At 41.8% G+C, this 20,939-nt stretch overlaps 1 protein-coding gene across 6 annotated transcripts in view; it reads left to right on the top strand.

The window, feature by feature from the left end:
* nipa2 (NIPA magnesium transporter 2) overlaps window positions 1-20,939 on the top strand; it is a 72,550-nt gene that overhangs the window by 45,673 nt on the left and 5,938 nt on the right. For 3 of the 6 annotated variants that reach the window (XM_038818072.1, XM_038818074.1, XM_038818073.1), the window contains exons 2-4: window positions 7,373-7,459; window positions 13,626-13,863; window positions 17,754-17,810. In XM_038818072.1, coding sequence (XP_038674000.1) covers window positions 13,725-13,863; window positions 17,754-17,810 — 196 coding nt within the window. In that variant the 5' untranslated portion in view covers window positions 7,373-7,459; window positions 13,626-13,724. The remainder of the gene's footprint in view (window positions 1-7,372; window positions 7,460-13,625; window positions 13,864-17,753; window positions 17,811-20,939) is intronic. The other 3 variants (XM_038818075.1, XM_038818077.1, XM_038818076.1) reach the window with 1 other exon arrangement.

Raw genomic sequence — 20,939 nt, 5'->3', positions numbered from 1 at the left:
AGGATTGTGTCTTCCTCCGCCCCACACTCTGTGCATTACAGATCCTAACCACTCACTGCGCTTAAAAAAGAGCAGGACACTTAAAGATACAATCTGACCAGAGGGCAATACAGTTTGATTGTGATTCGCCTGTCTTATAATCTGCTGTTTAAGTTATTTAGTTCAAGGTTTTATCAGCTGTGTTGATTGTTGCTCTGCATAGGCTGAATGTGTTGAACAAAACCTTCAGGTCTCTTTCATATAGGTAGAATGGGAGGCAACACATGGAGTATAATAATAATAATTATTGTCACAAGTAGTTTACATTAACACTGCAATGAAGTTACTGTGAAAATCCCCTAGTCGTCACATTCCGCCGCCTGTTCGGGTACACAGAGGGAGAATTCACCTAACAGCACGTTTTTTGGGACTTGTGGGAGGAAACCCACGCACACAGGGGAGCATGGTAGCACAAGTGGATAGCACTGTGGCTTCACAGAACCAGGCTCCCAGGTTCGATTCCCTGTTGGGTCACTGTGCGGAGTTTGCACGTTCTCCCCATGTCTGCGTGGGTTTCCTCTGGGTGCTCCGGTTTCCTCCCACAGTCCAAAGACGTGCAGGTTTGGAGGATTGGCCATGATAAATTGCCCTTAGAAACCAAAAAAAGTTAGGAGAGGTTATTGGATTTCGGGATAGGGTGGAAGTGGGTCTGTGCAGACTCAATGGGCCGAATGGCCTCCTTCTGCACTGTATGTTCTTACTCTGCACAGACAGTGACCCAAGCGGCAATCAAACCTGGGATTGTGCTAACAGTCGTGTGAAGCAACAGTGCTAACCACTGTTACCATGCCACCCCATCAGCACAGACTTGTTGGACTGAATTTCTATTCTGTATGTTCTGTGTAACTTATCGCAACAGTGTATGTATTGCTTATTCTTCCTTCCTCACTTTCGCAGTGAACGTCGTTTGCCATTTTATGTATTTCATTGGTTTTATGGTGGCTTTCTTTGATTTCATGCCTATGTTACCTATTTGCACTGAGTTTCTTGAATCCAGGTCATCAACTTGAATTACTTCTGATGAAGCTTTTCCACAGAACCTTTACACTGTGGCTCAGATATGAGGCGATTAACAAATAAAGTATTATTTCCGTGGCAAATATTGAACTGGGATCAGCTCATCTCAGCTGCAGATAATAAAAACTGCATGCCTGAGTTTATCGTTTGAGGTACATAAAGGAGATCAGATGTGTGGTGCAAATGGTTCTCACAGATCGTAACTGAAGGACAGTTGCAAGTGTCTTTATTCCTCCTGATTATATTCCAAAGGAAGTGGATAGAAGAACTATCCAGGTGGATGAAATATCTGATTTTTCTGTGGTTCTGACTGCCTATACCAAACTGAAAGCAAGTCCTTCAGAACAAAGTATTTAATACTCCTATGAGTCTTAGTGTCTTTTTTATACAGCGGGTGGAAATGATCTGGAGCTCGCTGCCCACTAGAGTGGTAGAATCGCAAGCAGCTAATGATTTGAAAAGGAAATTAGATCGGCTTACCCATCTTTGCATTAACTACATTTAAAATGAAACTCAAACAATTGAAAAGTGACGGTAGCAATGTGGCTGAGTGACAGGAAGCAGAGACTGATGGATATTTTTCAGTAGAGTTCCCCAAGGATTGATATGGGACCCTTGCTTTTTCTGATATATATTAATGATCCTTGGTATACGTGGAACAATTTCAAAAATTGCTGATGGTACAAAACTTGGAAGCATTGTGAACTCTGAGGAAGAAAGTGTTGAACTTCATAAGAACATGGACAAGTTTGTGGAACAGGTAGGTTGGCAGATGAAGTTAATTGTAGAGAAATGTAAGGTGATTTATTTTGGTGAGAAGAGCAGAGGAGCAGGGCAACCGGAAGTGCAGAAGTCCATAAAGGTGGCAGGACAGGTTGAGAGAGCAGTTAAAGCATACCCTATCCTTGACTTTATTAAAAGGGGCATAGAGAACAAGAGTAAGATTATGCTGAGCATGTATAAGACCACCAATTAGACCTGAGTTGTACAGTGCTGGGTGCAATATTATAGGAAGGACATGAAGCAATTGGTGAGAGTGAAGAAGAGGTTTATAATAATTGTTCTAGAGATGAGTAACTTCAGATATGAAGATAAATTGGAGAAATTGAGACTTTTTCTTTCCTTGGAGCAAATAAAGGCTGAGAAGAGATCAAATGTATTCAAATACAGAGCTGATTGTGCAGAGTTGATTGGAGGAAACTATTCATTGGCAGAAGGTTCAAGAACCAGAGCAGACAGATTTAAGGTAATTGGTAAAAGAAGCAAAAGCAATATGAAAAAAAGCTTTTTCACACACTGAGTGGTTAGGTTCTGGAATGCTCTGCCCAAGAGTGTGGTGGAGGCAGGTTTAGTCGAGGCATTCAAGAGGAATTAGATGAGTATTTGAAAGTAAAAAATCTGCAGGGTTATGGTGAGAATAACACTCGGTGAAATGCTCATTCAGAGAGCTAATGAAAACTCAATGGGCCGAATGGCCTCCTGCGCTGCCGCACTTCTGTGATTCTGATCACAGTATGCCACTTTCAATTAGTTATTTTTGACCTGTGCAAGGCAGTAGGTAAGGCAGAAAAGTGGTACACTTGACCTCAACGCTTCCAGGAGGATCGAAGGATGAATCAAGCCTTCTGAGGACTGGGGAGATGGATATCCACTAAGGATGAAGCAGGTACAATTGAAGTGGAACTTGCAATACCTCTAATGGATTGTTAGAATCTAACAACAAGACCTCCTGTGATTCTTTTAACTCAAATTGATTGGAAGATGCCCTTCACTGGCTCACTCATTGCTGAGAAGCTTTTTATTCTGGATTTTTGTCATTTAAAAATGTTGGAAAGTAGTATGAAAAGTTCAATCTGTATGCATTGATATCTTAACCCAAGGCATAACTGGGCAAGGGAATGAACTAAAAAGTGCTTTAGTTAGGTTTGAAAGAAGGAGCGTGAAAATATTTTATAGATATGGTGCTCAGAAGCTCAACTTCAGATGATGAATTGTCAAAGAATTTGTACTCAGAATTTGCTCAGGTTAAGCAATACTTCATATTTCCCCTGCCTTCAACTCTAGATTGGAACAACTGCTTTGTAGGTGAACAGTGATTACTTGACTGTGCTGTCCCATCATTGGAATTTGTGACTATATATTTTTTAAATATATATATATATATTTCATTACTTAATGTCTGCTTTTCTTTTCCTGCTTCATATTTGCCAACCATATGGGCAATTTTCTTCCCCAGAATAAGTTGGCAGGGAGAAAATAGTACCTGATTCCATTATTCGCAATACATTTTTCTATCAAAGCAGAGATCCTAATACTGAATGTTGCTGCCTTCTGTTGACTTGGCATGGATAAAATGCGGGTTGATAAAGGTGCGTGACCGGTGGTGGGCTGATATGATTACATGTTCAAATTGACCCCAGGTGCTAATGCTGCAGGTAATAATGGTTTGATGGTCGATTTGGTACCTTGACTTATTTGAGGAACTGACGATATCACCGGTGTTCAAAATGTTCCTTGAGGATGGCTTCTCATCTCTTCAGCCAGTTAACAGGTTTAGTTTGCAACCTACTTCAAAGAGAGGTGACGTGGAACATTTATGTTGCTTTTACTTTGAGTGCGCTGTCACTTCAGATAGTGGTGGTTTCCTGCAGTGAACAGCACTTGCCAGTATAAATATGTGACCTGATTCAACAATGACTGCCTCCTACCCTATGATGGTTCACAGATTCATGTTCATGAACAGGGCAGGCTTACCATCAAATTCCCCGTGGGCCTGCTGCTTGGTGTTCATGATGCGATGTTCCTCCTGAACAGATCTTTGGACACACGCAGGCCGGAATTTAAAAAAGAGAATGGCATGTGTTGCGTTGGCAACAGTGCTTGTACCCACTCTTGCTGAGCTTTAAAGGTCCCTCAGAAACTAGAAACCAAACTAGATTTAGCATTTTCTTAAATTATTTTTGATCATCTTGCATTTGCTGTGGTCTTTCTTTATGCTGTTCCTCCAAAACACGAGATGACAGTTGCATCTACATAACTAACGTGAAAGGCTGCTTTTGAAATAATAGCAGCAAGATTATCCTGAAGGGAAAACAATCTGAAAGCTGTTCCAAAGCACTGAAATATTTTGCATGGCAAGGTGAGCAGTCATTTGGATAATGTCCTAATGTTTTGACAACCTTGGATATCTTTACAATATTTTTGTTGGGATACTGCCCTTGTTCTTGGTTCCTGAAAATTCAGTGAATCAGTGAATGAAGACCAACTGCATGGATTTAATTTGAAAATTGTGTTTGGGATGCATTGTAAAAACAGTTGGTAAATGTAAATGAGTTCTGAGTAAACATGCATGAGTTACCATTAATTTCTGAGGGATCTAGCATTGTTTATTACAAAGTGCAGTGAATTGTTTAGTGAACTGTGAATGGGTTCCAATGCACTGTAAAAAATCAGTTAATAACTCGTATCCAAGCAAGTGCAGAAAAATATGTTTATATAATAGCACTAATCAACAAGCTCAAGATGATACAAGTGTAATGGGGTAGACAATAGAGAGAAGGTTGAGCGAGGGAATGCATCGCCTCCTTTTGACTGGGAGACATCTGTTACTTGTGTAACATCTTTTTGTGGGGCACATCACATCATGATTTATATTTACTGCTGTATATTCTCTTCATTGCTGCCTTTCAAATACATCACCAATTGGGAGAAAATCATTAAAAAAAACTTTTTGATGGCTCTTTCAAAGGTTTACATGTAACAATCTGCAGTCTGAAAGGGTGGTAGAGATAGAAATCTCATGGCATTTTAAGATGTAGTTGAATTTGCAACAAGGCTCGGGACCTAGAGCTGGAAAATGAGATTAGGTTGGATAGCTCCTTTTTGGCCGGCATAGACATGATGGGCCCAATAGACTCCTGTTTTGTATATTTCTATAATTCTATTAACAAAGTCCTGGTTGACAAATATCAAATGAATTGCTGAATAAGGTAGCACGGTAGCACAGTTGCTTCACAGCTCCAGGGTCCCAGTTTTGATTCCCGACTTGGGTCACTGTCTGTGTGGAGTCGGCATGTTCTCCCCGTGTCTGTGTGGGTTTACTCTGGGTGCTCTGGTTTCCTCCCAAAGTCCAAAGATGTGCTGGTTAGGTGGATTGGCCATGTTAAATTGCCCTTAGTGTCCATAAAGGTTAGGTGGGGTTACTGGGTTATGGGGATAGGGTGGAGGTGTGGTCTTACGTAGGGTGCTTTTTCATGGGCCGATGCAGACTCGATGGGCCGAATGCCCTCCTTCTGCATTGTATATTCTATGATGTAGTCATTCAGTAGCCCACCTGCAGCACTGTTAAAGCCTAGCTGAGCAGGGTGTGGCTTACCTGTAAATATGGGATTCAAACATAAGCCCAAACACTAAACTAAAAGCAAAATACTGTGGATGCTGGGATCGGAAACAAAAATAGAAAATGTTGGAAAAACTCAGCAGGTCTGGCTGCATCTGCGGAGAGAGCAAAAGAGTTGAAGTTTTGAGCCTGTATGATTATTGAGCTCTGAAGAAGAGTCATACGGATGCAAAACGTTAATTCTGTTATCTCTCTCCACAGATGCTTTCAAACCTGTTAAATGTTTCCAGCATTTTCTATTTTTGTTCCATAAGCCAGATACGGTGAATGAGCAAATCAATATTGTTTGGAAAAATACATATGGTGTCAGTATCAAATATATAGTATCGGGGCGGCACGGTAGCACAGTGGTTAGTTAGCACGGTTGCTTCACAGCTCCAGGGTCCCAGGTTCGATTCCTGGCTTGGGTCACTGTCTGCGGAGTCTGCACGTTCTCCCCGTGTCTGCGTGGGTTTCCTCTGGGGATTTCCTCCCACAGTTCAAAGATGCGCAGGTCAGGTGGATTGGCCATGCTAAATTGCTCTTAATGTCCAAAAAAGATTAGGTGGGGCGGCGGGGTACGGTGGAGGTGTGGGTTTAAGTGGGGTGCAAGTGGGATCCAAAGGTCGGTACAGATCGATGGGCCGAATGGCCGCCTCCTGCACTGTAAATTGTATGATTATGTTCTATGAGTATTTAATTGTATTGAGTAGTGAGCATTAATGGACAATTCACTTGTGCTCCTATTGGAGCATACTGAAACTGATTGTTGGGTAGGATGTTCATGTTTAACGTGCTTTGTGAATAAAACCGTAGGCTCCACTTCAATCTTTCATCCCCTAGCTATTTGGAACAGAAGAGAACCAGCCCCTTGTGACTGAAGAGTAAAGAAGTTGTTGTTGGGTTGTAGTTTCAGTTCTTTAAAATTTCAACATTCAAAGACTGCAGAATGAATATATACATTACTGTTAGAATTTTGGAAAGTAGAATGAAATAATTCACGCATGCATTAATTGCAACACTAAGTTTATGTACTATTGACACTGAAAAATTAACTTATTGGAAATATAAATGTATGAAACAGATAGTTAGTTATTTAGTAAGAATTCCTGAGTTCTTAATGTGGCCTTGTTTCCAGTTAAAATCGTTGGACAGCACAGAAATGCTAATAATAACATCTGTTCTTATTATTCAAATAATGAAATGAAATGAAAATCGTTTATTGTCACGAGTAGGCTTCAATGAAGTTATGGGTGTTGTCATGTTGTTTAACCTGTTACTATTAGCACATTGAATCATAACATTATAGCACTGAAGGGCACCATTCAGTTATCAAATTTGTGCTGATTCTTTCGAAGAGTAACCCAGTTAGTCCCATTCTCCTACTCTTTCCCCATGTCCCTGCTAATTTTTAAAAATACGACTATTTATCTAATTATCTTTTGAATGCTACTGCCAAATCATTGTCCACCAGCCTACCAGGAAATGCACTCAAAATCCTAACCCACCCATTGCGTAAAAAATATTTTCCGCATGCCGTCTCCGGTTGTTTTGAAAATTGTCTTCAACCTGTACACTGATTACCGATCCTTAGCTAGAATCTAAAATATTTACCATTTCCTTCAATGAACATTTAACATGACCATGGGAAATTCACTTATGAAAAATTATATTCCATAGTTAGTTATCCCTTAAATCCAAGTGTGTGATCAGTCAGTTGGGCCATATGTTTAGGGCTGCTGGTTTATTAGAACTTTAGTTTTGTGATAATGATTAGGAAATGTTTTCTGTAGTTTGCAATTCTGCGATGTTAACTCGAATTATGGTAAGAAGCAGAGAGACAGGGACGCAGTCAACTGTGCACAATTATTTCAACCTAATTCCTTTCTTGCTGTAAACAATTTACATTTAAACAATTACCGTATTTCCTGCCAACAGGTATATTGCATATCATTTGTAAATGGAAACCCAGTGCATTTATTGAAAGGAGGAACTGCATGTTAACTGTTACATCAAAGCTACAAGGTATTGTACTAATTATTTAGCCATTGCTTGTGTTTCATAAGGCATCAGTTTACCATTGCGTATAAATGCTGGTTAGTTAATTGTATCTAACACTATGTGATAAATATGGATGAGAAGTATAATTCAGTCCATCATTATTAATTCAGACACATGTTCTTGGGTGCAATGTACTCACAAGGTTTATCCTGCAATCCCCAGAATTTAACAGATTTTGAGTTGTAAGTTCTTTAGTTCTAATTTACAGAAATTGTACAGTATTTCAAATACTCGTCACTTTCTGTGTGAATATCATGTGAACATAGGTTTTGTGACCTTCTGACAGAGAACAGTTGCTCAATGTAGCTACAAAATAGCTGTCTATTTGGCATATGAAATTGATGAAACAAAACAGACAAGCTGGCTTATCGAGCCTGTCCCGCACGGTCATATTACATTTAAACCCCATGACTCCCACATATCTCTCCCACCAGCAGCTGTGTAATCTCCCAAGAGAGATTAAAAAAAACCTCTTGGCTAATTTAGCAGAAAAGAATTGGAGATATATCTTCTGTGTTTACCGAGCTACATTGGCTCGATTTCACAGAGCCTTGAAAATAAAATTCTCACCTTTGTTTTCAAATCCTTCAATATCGCTAACCACTTTCAGCCCTGTCCATAGAATCCCTGCAGTGCAGAAGACGGCCATTCGCCCCATCGAGTCTGCATCGACTCTGAAAGAGCACCCTATACCTGCACCAGTCCCCTGCCCTATCTCTGGAATTCCACCTAACCTGCGCATCTTTGGATGTGGGAGGAAACTGGAGCAGCCAGAGGAAACCTACGCATACACGGGGAGAATGTGTGCAAACTCCACACAGATCGCGATATCTCTCTCTCTCTTGATTTCGCTCTCTCTCGCTCTCTCTCGCTCTCTCTCGCTCTCTCTCTCTCTCGATCTCTCTCTCACATGTGGCTCGGTATCAACATTTGTTTGATAACACTCTGCTGAAGTGCCTTCAGATGGTTGTTATGTTAAAGGCACTAAAGGGCGGCAGGTGGGCAGAGTGGTTAGCACTGCTGCCTCACGGCGCCGAGGACCCGGGTTTGATCCCGGCCCCGCGTCACTGTCCTTGTGGAGTGTTCACACCGCTAAATTGCCTCTTAATTGGGGAAAAAAAATAATTGGGTACTGTAAATTTATTTTTAAAATGTTAAAGGCACTACGGAAATGAAAATTACTGGTGACAATGCCTCTTCATCCCCCAAGTCAATTAAAATCAATTCCAGAGGGACCACATTGTATGTCTTTTGTCTCGTGATATCAGCCTCAGCTAGGACCTGCCAGCAAATCTCCCTTTCGAATGTGTGCAGCGCATCTGCATAAGCTAGCTGGTTCTCTGAGGTTGGTGGTCCTCTTGGAAAAAAAAAATTGGCATCTAGGCTGGATCCATGCTTGCGTATCCTATATGCATGTTTCTTAATTTTGCCCTATCTGATTCAATTTGGCTATTCATACAGCCACATTTTGATTCCTCCTTAAATTTAAATTCCCAATCAAATCTCCCTGAACTTCGCTTCTTTTTTAAAGAATAAAACGATCCCGCACACCTAAATTAATTGTGAGAACTTAGAATGAAATCAAGTTTAAAAGCCCTAATTGCTTTCCTTTGGAAGAGTCTCCCATCATTTGAGGGAACCTGTATTAGACCAAATATTCTAGATCGGGCCTCTCCAAGGTCTTGTACAAGGACGCACCTTTTGTTTTATATAGAACTGTCTTAACAATACATCCCAGAACTCTTTATCCTTTAGTATGTCCTTGCAGCATAAACATGAATCATAAGAGACTCGTGCAGTACATATAACACTGTGGTTTCTTTCAGATTTCTGTTCCGAGCACAACATGGTGTATAAATGGCTGCCACTGGCCCTATCCATGTGATTATATAAATCATATTATTTAAGAAAAGGCAACAAATATTTGACAGGCTATGCATTCAAAAAAACATAACTCAGTATGTGTTTGAGACTGCACAGTAAGCATACCAAGCTTTTTCAAAAAATAAATTTGGGGTAGCCAATTCATTTTCTTTTCCAATTAAGGGGCAATTTAGCATGGCCAATCCACCTATCCTGCACACCTATTGGGTTGTGGCGGCGAAATCCACTCCAACAAGGGGAGAATGTGCAACCTCCACACCGACAGTGACCCAGAGCCGGAATCGAACCTGGGACCTCAGTGCCGTGAGGCAGCAATGCTAACCACTGTGCCACCGTGCTGCCCTATCATACCGTAATCAATGATCAGACCATTGGGCAGATTGGTGGGTTGCAACACATTATCAACTTGGACTGTCTTCAGCAGCCAACGTGCACCAATCATAGGATAAAAGCAAATTACTGCGGATGCTGGAATTTGAAACCAAAAAGAAAATGCTGGAAAATCTCAGCAGGTCTGTCAGCATCTGTAGGGAGAGAAAAGAGCTAATGTTTCAAGTCTAGATGACCCTTTGTCAAAGCTTTAGAAATTTAGAAGGTGGAGACCTATATAAAGTAGAGGACAGATTCGAGGTAAATAAGGAGTTGGCTGGTTTTTGGAGGCAGAGGGTAACTATGGTAATGGTTGTGTGCAGAGAGTGCATTCTAGTGCAGTCCAACAGGGATTGGGGTTGGGATCATTGTTCTATATTGTATAAATGATCTGAATGAAGATGATGTGGGAACTGAGTGAATTTGTGGACGGGCCAAAGATTTTTAGTGTTAGAACCCTAGATGATGAAAACATTACAATCGGACCGAAATGCCAATTGGGTGGGGGGCTGGGTCCATGTACTGTATATTTAATGTCAGTAAATGTAACTGATATAAATTGCAGGATAGATGCTCTGAAATGTCAATTCGGAAGCCAACAAATGATTCTGAAGTAATTAAATCAGAAAGTGCTGGAAATAGACAACAGGTCAGGCACCATCTATGGAGAGCGAACAGAGTTAATATTTCACGTCGATGGTCTTTCATCAGAACTTGGAAAAGTTAGAGATGTCATTGATTGTAACCAAGTGAAAGGAGGAAGGGTGGAAAAAGAACAGAAGGAAAAGTCTGTGCTGGGGTGGAAGACAGAGGAGATTAAATGACAAAAGAGTTGGTACAGGGCCAAAGGGAGTGGAAGTGGGACAAGTAAATACACAAAAGATGTGTCCAGAGGAGGTGTGAATGGCGCAATAATGAACAGCTACCTACTATCCAAAAGCAAAAACAAGAGTAAAATGGGAAGCTACAAGGGGAAAGGAAAGAAATTGGGGGGGAAAAATTATGGCCTGAAATTGTTGATCTCATTGTTGAGTCCCAGAGGACTGTAAAGTGCCTAATCCAAAGATAAGGTGCTGTACCTTGTGTCAATGTTGAGCTTCATTGGGATATTGCATGAAGCCAAGGGCAGAAGGGACAGCATTGAGAACAAGGTAGAGAATTAAAATAATGAAAGCAAATCACTGCGGATGCTGGAATCTGAAATAAAAACATAAAATACTGGACAATCTCAGCAGGTTTGACACCACCTGTGGAGAGGCTAGCTAATGTTTTGAGTCTGGATAACTCTGTCAAAGCTTAAAATGGTAGACTACTGGAAGATTTTGGGTCATGCCTGTGGATTGAACAAAATATTCACCTGACCTGCATTGGTCTCTGCGATATAGAGCAGAGCGCATTGTGGGAGCACATTTAGTATACTAAATTGAAAGAAGTACATGTAAACCACTTTCGCCTGAATGGAATGTTTGGGGCCTACAATGATGAGGAGAGAGGAGTTATGTAAAAGCGCCAGTTTTGAATCTCGTGCACTTGAATGGAAAAGTGCCATAGAAGGGGAGGCATTGTTGGGGATGATTGAAGAGTAAACCAAGTAGTTATGGGGAATTATTCCTTTGGGATGATGGACATGGAGGGGAAGATGTGCTTCGTACGGAGGTTGTGGAAATGGAGGGGAATAACCCATTGAACACTGAGGCTGGAGGAGCGGATGGCTTTGGTTTTAGTCTTGTTTCTTCCTAATTTTTGCTTTTGAACAGCAGCTGCTCAATTCACATCTCCTCTTGACACAGCTTTTTGTTTCTTTACTTGGTCCAATCTAATTAACCCTGCATTCTCAACTCTTGTTATTTAATCTCTCCTGTCTTCTGTCCTGTTACACACCTTTCCTTTTGCTCTTTTTCCGTCTTCTTCCTTCTGCGCTTAATATCTTTTAAATTTCTAACTTTTCCTAGTTCTGATGGAAGGTCATCAACCTAAAATGCTAATTTTGTTTCTTTCCCCATTCTACCCAATCTGAGTTTTTCCAGCATTTTCAGATTTTCAACATCTCCCCGTTATAATTTATTTCCATTGATTTTTCTCTCTCTGTGTTCTTGACATCGTTGATGGAGATCATGCAAGCCCGATTAACACTCAGTAATAATTTCTTGAGATGTGATGTCTCATGCTCATTCACTCCCTTGTTAAATTTGCCCTGGGTGTTTATTGTGGTGAAAAGATACATGCAATGTTAAACTGGTGAGCACACATTAATGAATTTTCCTTTTGTCATACTGCTAATTTCAGTTCTGTTCATAGTTTAAAATTTGTGTACACCCTTCTTCCCCAGAGAACAATTATTAGCTAAAGACGGTTAAGATGCCGTGTTAGAATTGTCCAGGATTTGCACGTTGGAAAATGGAAACCAAGTGTTTATTGAACTGACATTTGGCATGGAGGTTTAGCATGCAAAATAAAGGTCAGCAGTTTAAAATGTGGCTGCATTTTGTCTTTTCTGTCACCTCTCCTCGCCCAATTTGAAGGGCAAGGGCAGCTTGAATAAGTCCATTCCCTGGAGTGTATGGGTGTATTCATATTTGAAAAATATATGGCACATCTGAGTTTGCCATTGTAATAAATGTCCATTCAGTTGAGAGTGTAAGTTGCCATTGGATATCATATGAGTTGGACTTAACATCAGTATTCAGGTTGGGTGGGGAGAAATGATCTGGGATTGGGCGAAGAGCAATGAATAAGGGAAGTAAGGTCAGCTGAGGAGAACTAAGAACCAGGGGTTGCACTGGGTTAGGATATGCAATTGAAAAACCTTCACAGCCGTTTCCCCAAAATCTTTCCTTACTCCACCACCGAATTAAACATTTTGTATGTCTGAAAACAAAGTGCTGGAAATCTTAGCAGATCTGACAGAAGGAGACGGTCTGTTTTTCTGTTTGTGTCAATTCAAGTTTGTGAACTGTAGAAAAGCATTTTAATTGAATTATGTCTGGTTTTCTATTCCTGCTATGCTCTCATCACACATTTTGGGAAGCCTTTACATTTCATAGATCATAGAACAGTACAGCACAGAACAGGCCCTTCGGCCCTCGATGTTGTGCCGTGCAATGATCACCCTACTCGAACCCATGTATCCACCCTATACCCGTAACCCAAACAACCCCCCCTTAACCTTACTTTTTTTTAGGACACTACGGGCAATTTAGCATGGCCAATCCACCTAACCCACACATCTTTGGACTGTGGGAGGAAACCGGAGCACCCGGAGGAAACCCACGCACACACTGGGAGGACGTGCAGACTCCGCACAGACAGTGACCCAGCCGGGAACTGAACCTGGGACCCTGGAGCTGTGAAGCATTTATGCTAACCACCATGCTACCGTGCTGCCCAGTTTGGCATGTATTAAAATATTAGTAATTGAGAAGAAAACATGAAGTTACCATAATCCATTAAATATAGCATGAGAGGGGCAGCACAGTAGCACTGTGGATAACATTGCTGCCTACGGCGCTGACGACCCGGGTTCGAATCCCGGCCCTGGGTCACTGTCCGTGTGGAGTTTGCACATTTTGCCAGTGTCTGCGTGGGTTTCATCCTCAGAACCGAAAGATGTGCAGGGTAGGTGGATTGGCCATGTTAAAAATTGCCCCTTAATTGGAAAAAATAATTGGGTACTCTAAATTAAAATAAAATAGCTTGAGAATACTTGAAACCTGGCAATGTATCATAGGAGGGATCTGCATAATGTTAGTACGGTCTTTGCTTCTGGGGAAGAGGATAGGTGACAGAAGTAAATCCTACATAAGCCACAAGAAAAGGGTGTCTAATTTGTCCCACCAGAAAATATTTAAACCTATTTTTATGTTTGTTTTGATCATAGCTCCAGTTGTCACCTTTTACTTGTTTGCCTCAGTCCCAGCGGCAGTGCCTCTGTTTGGTGCTTAATGTGATAAACGTCTGCTTGCCAACACCAAGAAGAATGGGCCAGGAAAGAGGAAAATATGACTTCTATGTTGGCTTAGCATTAGCCATTAGCTCCAGCATCTTTATTGGAGGAAGTTTCATCTTAAAAAAGAAAGGTCTCCTCAGACTGGCCAAAAAAGGGTCAATGCGAGCAGGTGAGATATCGTTACTTGACTGCTGTGTAAACAAGGTTGTAATGTGTGGGTGTGGTGAAGTTTTTTTTAGATCTCTATTTCTGGACCACTACCTCAGTGCTGCCCACGTTCAGAGAACAATATTTTGAAAGTCCATAATTATGTTTCCATTTGACATATCATGTTTTGTTATATAACTTATTTTGAGTAATTATGGCCATAGACCTTTATCTTACCAGCTCACCAAGATGATGGATCCTTAAAATTTATTCTGCAGCTTAAATGTTATTGTACATCTGCCCTTGTGTGTTTTATCTGGCAGATTGCTCGGAGGCATAACTTCATGGCATGACACTACAATGCAGGAGTCCATTTGGCTCATTGTGCCTGCCAGCTGTTTTGAAAGTCCTATCCCACCCCACTGCCTTTTCCCTATAGCTCTGTAATTTTTTCTCCTTCAAATATTTATCCGAGCTGAGCGATCAGTTACAAGGGGGGCATAGATTTAAGGCATCTGGTAGAAAGATTAGAAGGGACAGGAGGAAAAGCTTTTTCACCCGGTGGGTGGTGGACGTTCGCAATTCACTGGTGGTTGAGGCTGAATTGTTCAACTCATTTAAAAGGTATCTGGACCTGCAGATGAAGTGCTGTTACCTGCTAGTCTACAGATCAGATGCTAGAAAATGGGATTAAAATGAGTCGCTAGTTTCCTTTTTTCTCTTTTTGTGGCTGGCGTAGACACGATGGGCTGAAAGGCCTCTTTCTGCAGCATAAATTTTCTATGGTTCTAATTCCTCTTTTAATTTACTATTGACTTTTCCCTCCTGTCTACGTTCGTCTCACCCCCACAACCCAGAGATGTGCAGGTTAGGTGGATCGGCCACGCTAAATTGCCCTTTAATTGGAAAACAAATAATTGGGTTCTCTAAATTTATATTTAAAAAATAAATTTACTATTAATTATGCTTTCAGTACCTTTTTCTGAAGGTGCACTCCAGATCGCCACAACTTGCAGTGCAATTTTTTCCCCTCTTGCTTCTGATTCTTCCAATTATTGGTCATTGATTCTTCTGCCTCTGAGCGACAAACTTAATCTCATTTAGTGGGGAGGTCAGTAACTCCCATAGGTCTTGGGTGTTTAATCCTTAGCGAGTGGGCATGCACATTCTGGCAGTTTTAGGGCTCAATCATCCTGACAATGGTGCACCTCCGTGAAAAAGGGCCAGTCAGCTAACCGGAAGCGGAGTGCCATTTCAGAGAAGAGTCCCAGGTAGGGGACAAGGAGGAGTCCCAAACAGAAGCAGTGAGAGGTCCCAGTTCAGAAGAAAGAGGAACAGAGAAAGAAGCTCCAAACAGAAGAAGGGCTGCGTTTGGCAGACCATATGTGGTGAGGTTCAGGAGAAGCTCTCGCAGCTGAAGAGGATTCAGGAGACACCCGTGGCCATCAAGAAGGGCTCAGGAGAAGCCCTGGCATTTGAGGAAGACCACAGAAGGTTGGTAACTCTGTGCTGCGGGCCATTGGACCAAAGGCAGTCCTTTGGAGTATTGCGCAGCGTGGCCAAAGAACTGGAGTTATGCGTGTGAGTTGGTGCTTTGAGTGTATAATTGGTAATCCAGGAGACAAAGTCTCGGAAGACTAAATTGAAACCCTGCACGATGTGCTGTCATTGAGACCATCCAAGTTGGAGCGATTTTTGAAGGTGCTCATTTGAGAGAGAGTTTCAACAAGATTGGTTGAGCCATGGTGTTCATTGACATCTTGGTGGGGTGTTGATAAACCCATAGAATCTGCCTTGGTTACATTGCCATTTATTGTGCTGTGGTGTGTTTGGCCCCAGTTTGCTTGTTGCTTGTGGGGCAGCACAGTGGGTAGCACTGTTGCTTCACTTCCGGTTAGCTGACTGGCTTGTTTGCACCGTTTCTAATTTTTTGCCCTTTTTTACGGAGGTGCACCATTGTCAGGATGATCGAGCCCTAAAACTGCCAGAATGCGCATGCCCACCCACTAAGGATGAAACGTCCAAGACCTATGGGAGTTACTGATCTCCCCACTCAATTTCGCCAGGGTCCCAGGTTCAATTCCCGGCTTAAGTCATTGTCTGTATGGACTCTGCACATTCTCCCTGTGTTTGCGTGGGTTTCCTCTGGGTGCTCCGGTTTCCTTCCACAAGTCTCGAAAGACGTGCTATAAGGTAAATGGGACATTCTGAATTCTCCCTCTTGTGTACCCAAACAGGCGCCGGAATGTGGTGACTAGGGGCTATTCGCAGTAACTTCATTGCCATGTTAATGTAAGGCTACTTGTGACAATAAAGATTAAAAAAAAAAAAAAATCCTATGTATCTCGTATTAATCCTGAATGTAAATTGTTCTATCTTTCTGGCCTGTTTGTTCAAACTGGTGGAATCTTGTAGCTTTTTTTTTTAAGCAAGAGTCTTGAATCTCAAACCTTGCCTTTTCCAGACAAAATATTATTTGTCCTGAACCAGATCTTACCAAAAACTTGGTCAACACTTTTATTGCAGCATCACTTGACTTTCTATATTCTAAGGAGAACAATTCCATTTCTCTATAAGTTCTGTACCTCTGATACCATTCCAGTAAATGTTCTCTGCACTAAGGTCAATTAACTTTTCTAAAATCCGGTGGCTGGAACTTGATAGTAATCTGGCAAAGGCCGAACCAATTTCTTTCACAAATGCGGTTAGCTTAGATGGGCCTTTTGGTTGGCATGGACCACTTTAGGCCGGCCGGCCTGTCTCCATGCCGTAGATTTTATAATCTTCCTTGCTGTTTGTATTCTGTTCATCCATTCATAAAGCCAAAGATCTATTTGCTTTTTAAACAGTGTTCTTCGTTTGTCCTGCCTCTTTCAAAGATTGATGTGCATACATGCTGAGGGATCTCTGGCCATGTACTTTCTTTAAAACTGTACCATTTAAATGATCAGTTCAAGTCAATTTTAATTTGCCTGATCAATATTCTGATGCTGGGTCTGATTACAAACTAGACTTATGCTTTCATTGGAAGGACCACTTCGCTAGCTTAATTGAGTAATGCACAGCCTGGAGTAAAGCGGAGGTGACAGTCCAGGCAGGTCCCATTTTTCATTTCCCTTGTTTTGAGTTAACTTCTCAGTTGGAATGAAAATACAATTACATTTGGCATTCCTGTGCTAAGATGACAAAATATCAACCAGGGTTTCTAAAATGCTTGCCATCCAGTGAGCATGGGTACAAAGTGAGTACAGGAATGTGCTTGGCTGTGATATCCACAATATCAAACTACCTGTTCATTGTTTAAACTCCCACATGGAGAACTTTTATGGTGAATGTCTTTACACGTACCACTGTGGAAACAAATGTGAAAGAAAGAGCAATCTCCCAGCACCTTGTTTGTGTGTTTATTGATAATTCGCTTGAAGTGCAGCTTCTTGCAGGGCCTGGTGAAATATGACGCCTGCTGTCCATGTAATCTGTACTTGAGCATGAGTCAGTACCTTTACTCAAAAAAATGGCAAAGAAAAGATTTGGAAGAAAGAAAACTTGAGCTGTGTGAAATAAATGTGTTTGTGTTCCCTTGTGAACAAGGCTACTTTTCCCTAATCCCAGTAGCCTCAGTTTCACTGATGGGAAAGATCAGTAACATCAGAAGGGATTTCCTGAAAAATAAATTGAGACAGTGTGATCATAACATTTCCTGAAACTGAAGTGTGAGAATAGTCTGCATGAGTGTCATGGAAACGGTGGAAGTAAGGAACGAGAAAAAATTAGAGTTTATGCATGTGGCTACTTTCAAGAACTGTAGTAGCCTGTTCCATACGCCACCCCCGCTTGTTGTAGAAATTATATACTAGAATTATAGCTGATTACTTAATTCTGTCAGTACATCTTGTTTTCTCTGATCCACAGGTCAGGGTGGACATGCGTATCTTAAAGAGTGGTTATGGTGGGCTGGATTGTTGTCAAGTAAGTACTGGAGCAATGTGGATTCTCTCAAGAAATACCCATTTCCTACATTTTTCTTTGTTGCAGACGAACTGCACTGATTTCCTACTGCCACCCACCTGTTTTCCAATCCCTCCGCTTTTGTGATCCAATTTACTAATAATAAACTCAAGTTAGGAGTGACTAAGAAGTTAAGTTTATTTTCCACATTCAAAACCCGAGGGATGGAGTGTTTGCAACATATTTTCCAAACAGACACACATGCACGTGCACAGTCAGTAAGTTGGGGGGGGGGGGGGGGGGGTGCAAATATAGAATTTTTTTTTTCCAGTACAAGAACCACTGAAATGAATATTCACTAAAATGTTGAAATGGGTACGCAGTAACTGGGCCGGTTCAGAAGGCAATTGGTACAAAATCTTCCAGCAGAGACAGTTTCGAGGTGCAGGCTGCTGTTCTGCCGAGATGGGCCAGCTCATTGGTGGCTCACCAGTTTGATGTTAAAACAGTGGAGTGACTAGTTCTCAAACGCATGTATGGATTTCAAAATGGTCACTCGAGTCATATGACCTTCCATCTCCACAGTGACTTCAAATCTGGATGTTTATCCGGTGTCTGCAATTGGCTTTGATTTAGGGCTGATAATGTCCCAATCATTAGTTGTTGAAAGAGATGCCACCTATCTTGAAGGTCTGACGTTTGGGTAAACCATTGTCTCGGCAGACTCACTGACTGCCAGCAAGATGAGCTGGTCAGATGCATATGACATCCCCTTTGGTCAATTTGACATGGATCTGGACAGTCCCCGATATGTCTACAGCTCTCTCGGCATAACGAGGATTTGCTCGTCTTTGTGATTGTGAGGAGTCTGTACAAGAAGCTGTGAGATTTCAGAAACTGAGAAAATAGTGATTGTCCTGTGAGGAGAGATTGAATAGACTGGGTCTATTCCCTTGCGTTTAGAAGAGTGAAATATAGAAATTATGCAAGGGCTTGACGAGGGTCAAACTGGGCAGCACTGTAGCACAAGTGGATAGCATGGTGGCTTCACAGCACCAGGGTCCCAGGTTCAATTCCCTGCTGGGTCACTGTGCGGAGTCTGCACGTTCTCCCCGTGTCTGCGTGGGTTTCCTCCAGGTGCTCCGGTTTCCTCCCACAGTCCAAAGACGTGTAAGTTAGGTGGTTTGGCCATAATAGATTGCCCTTAGTGACCAAAAAGGTTAGGAGGGGTTATTGAGTTACGGGGATAGGGTGGAAGTGAGGGCTTAAGTGGGTCGGTGCAGACTCGATAGGCCGAATGGCCTCCTTCTGCACTGTATGTTCTAGGACAGTGTTCTCCTGGCTGGGGAGTCTAGATGTTAAGTCACAGTCTCAGAATAAGAAGTTAGCCATTTAGAACTGCGATTTAAAAAAAAAATGTATTCTTTCAGGGGATGTGGGCACCGCTGATCAGGTCAGCATTTTTCCCATCCCTAGTTGCTCTTGAATTGTGTGGCTTGCTGGGCCATTTCATAGACAAGGGCCAACCACATCGCTGTGGGTCTGTGTCGGGCTGACCGGGTAAGGATGGCAGATTTCCTTCCTTAAAGGACATGAGTGAACCAAATGGATCTTTCCAAAAATTGATTATATTTGTCATGGTAACCATTATTGAGACTAGCTTTTATTAATTGAATTCAAATTTCATCAACTGCCACCGTGTCCTCAGAGCATTAGCCTAGGCCTCTGAGTTACTAGTCCAATGACATTACCGTGATGCCACTACCACCCCCCACTCCACCCCCCTCAAACTGCAAACTGAGATGAGGAGAAATGTCTTCACTCCAAGGGTTGTGAATCTTTGCAATTCTCTACAATAGAGTGCTGTGTATGCTCAATTAATGTATGTTGAAGGCAGAGACCAACACACTTTTGGATGCTAAGGGAATTGGGGGGGGGATCGAAATAGTATAGGAGGTTATAACTGAGTGAATTTTTTTTTAAAAATTTAGAGTACCCAATTCATTTTCCCCCCAATTAAGGGACAATTTATAATCTTTATTAGTGTCACAAGTAGACTTACAATAATACTGCAGTGAAGTTACTGTGAAAAGCCACTAGTTGCCACACTCCGACGCCTGTTTGGGTACACTGAGCGAGAATTCAGAATGTCCAATTGACCTAGCAAGCAGGTCTTTCAGGACTTGTGGAAGGAAACCGTCTGAAACCCACGCAGACACAGGGAGAATGTGCAGACTCCGCACAGACAGTGACCCAAGCCGGGAATCGAACCTGGGTCCCTGGTGCTGTGAAGCCACGGTGCTAACCGCTGTGCTACTTTGGTCAATCCACCTACCAGGCACCTCTTTGGGTTGTGGGGGTGAGACCCACGCAGACATGGGGAGAATGTGCAAACTCCACATGGACAGTGACCTGGGGCCGGGATTGAACCCGGGTCCTCAGCACCGTGAGGCAGCAGTGCTAACCACTGCGCCATCCCCTAACCGAGATGGAATATTAGCCATGATTGTCCTGAATGGTCAGCTGGTACGAGTGTCGGAATAGACTACTGATTTATTTCTTATATTCTTATTCTTTAAATATTCCATTGGCAGCCTCCAGTATTTCGCCAAATACCTATTCTTCAGTTGAATTTGTCAGTTGGCACTAGGCGAGTTACTCACGAGCCAGTGCAGACATGACTGGATAAAAGGCCTGTGTCTGTTTCCCCACTCATGCATTTCAGCACTGTTGGATAGTTATCCGGAACCCTGCATGATTGTCCCGTTTCTAACCCAGGATTGCTAAGGAAAGTTTAAATATCTGTAAAATTAAAAAACCCAAGGTCAACTAAATTAGCAAAAACAAACATCTTGGATTAAGTTGGTCAGCTACTTAGCCCAGCTGGTGCCAACTTGAAACTATTTTACTAAATAGGGTTAATACTATACATTGTTGTGGTCATTTGTAGTGCAGCTTTAGGAGTTGTGTTAGACACTGAAAATGTTCTAATCTAACCTGGATTCTTATCAAGGCAAGGCTAAATGATTGTTCACAAATTACATATTGTTTGAATTTAGCTGGTGTAATTTATGGTTGTAAACGAAAGAGCTCTGCATGTTATTGTAAAATTATTTTTCAAACTGTTCTGTGCCAAGGATTTAACAATTT

Source organism: Scyliorhinus canicula, chromosome 14 (genome assembly GCF_902713615.1).
Source record: "Scyliorhinus canicula chromosome 14, sScyCan1.1, whole genome shotgun sequence".
NCBI lineage: Eukaryota > Metazoa > Chordata > Chondrichthyes > Carcharhiniformes > Scyliorhinidae > Scyliorhinus > Scyliorhinus canicula.
This window is presented reverse-complemented; position numbering and strand designations above follow the sequence as displayed.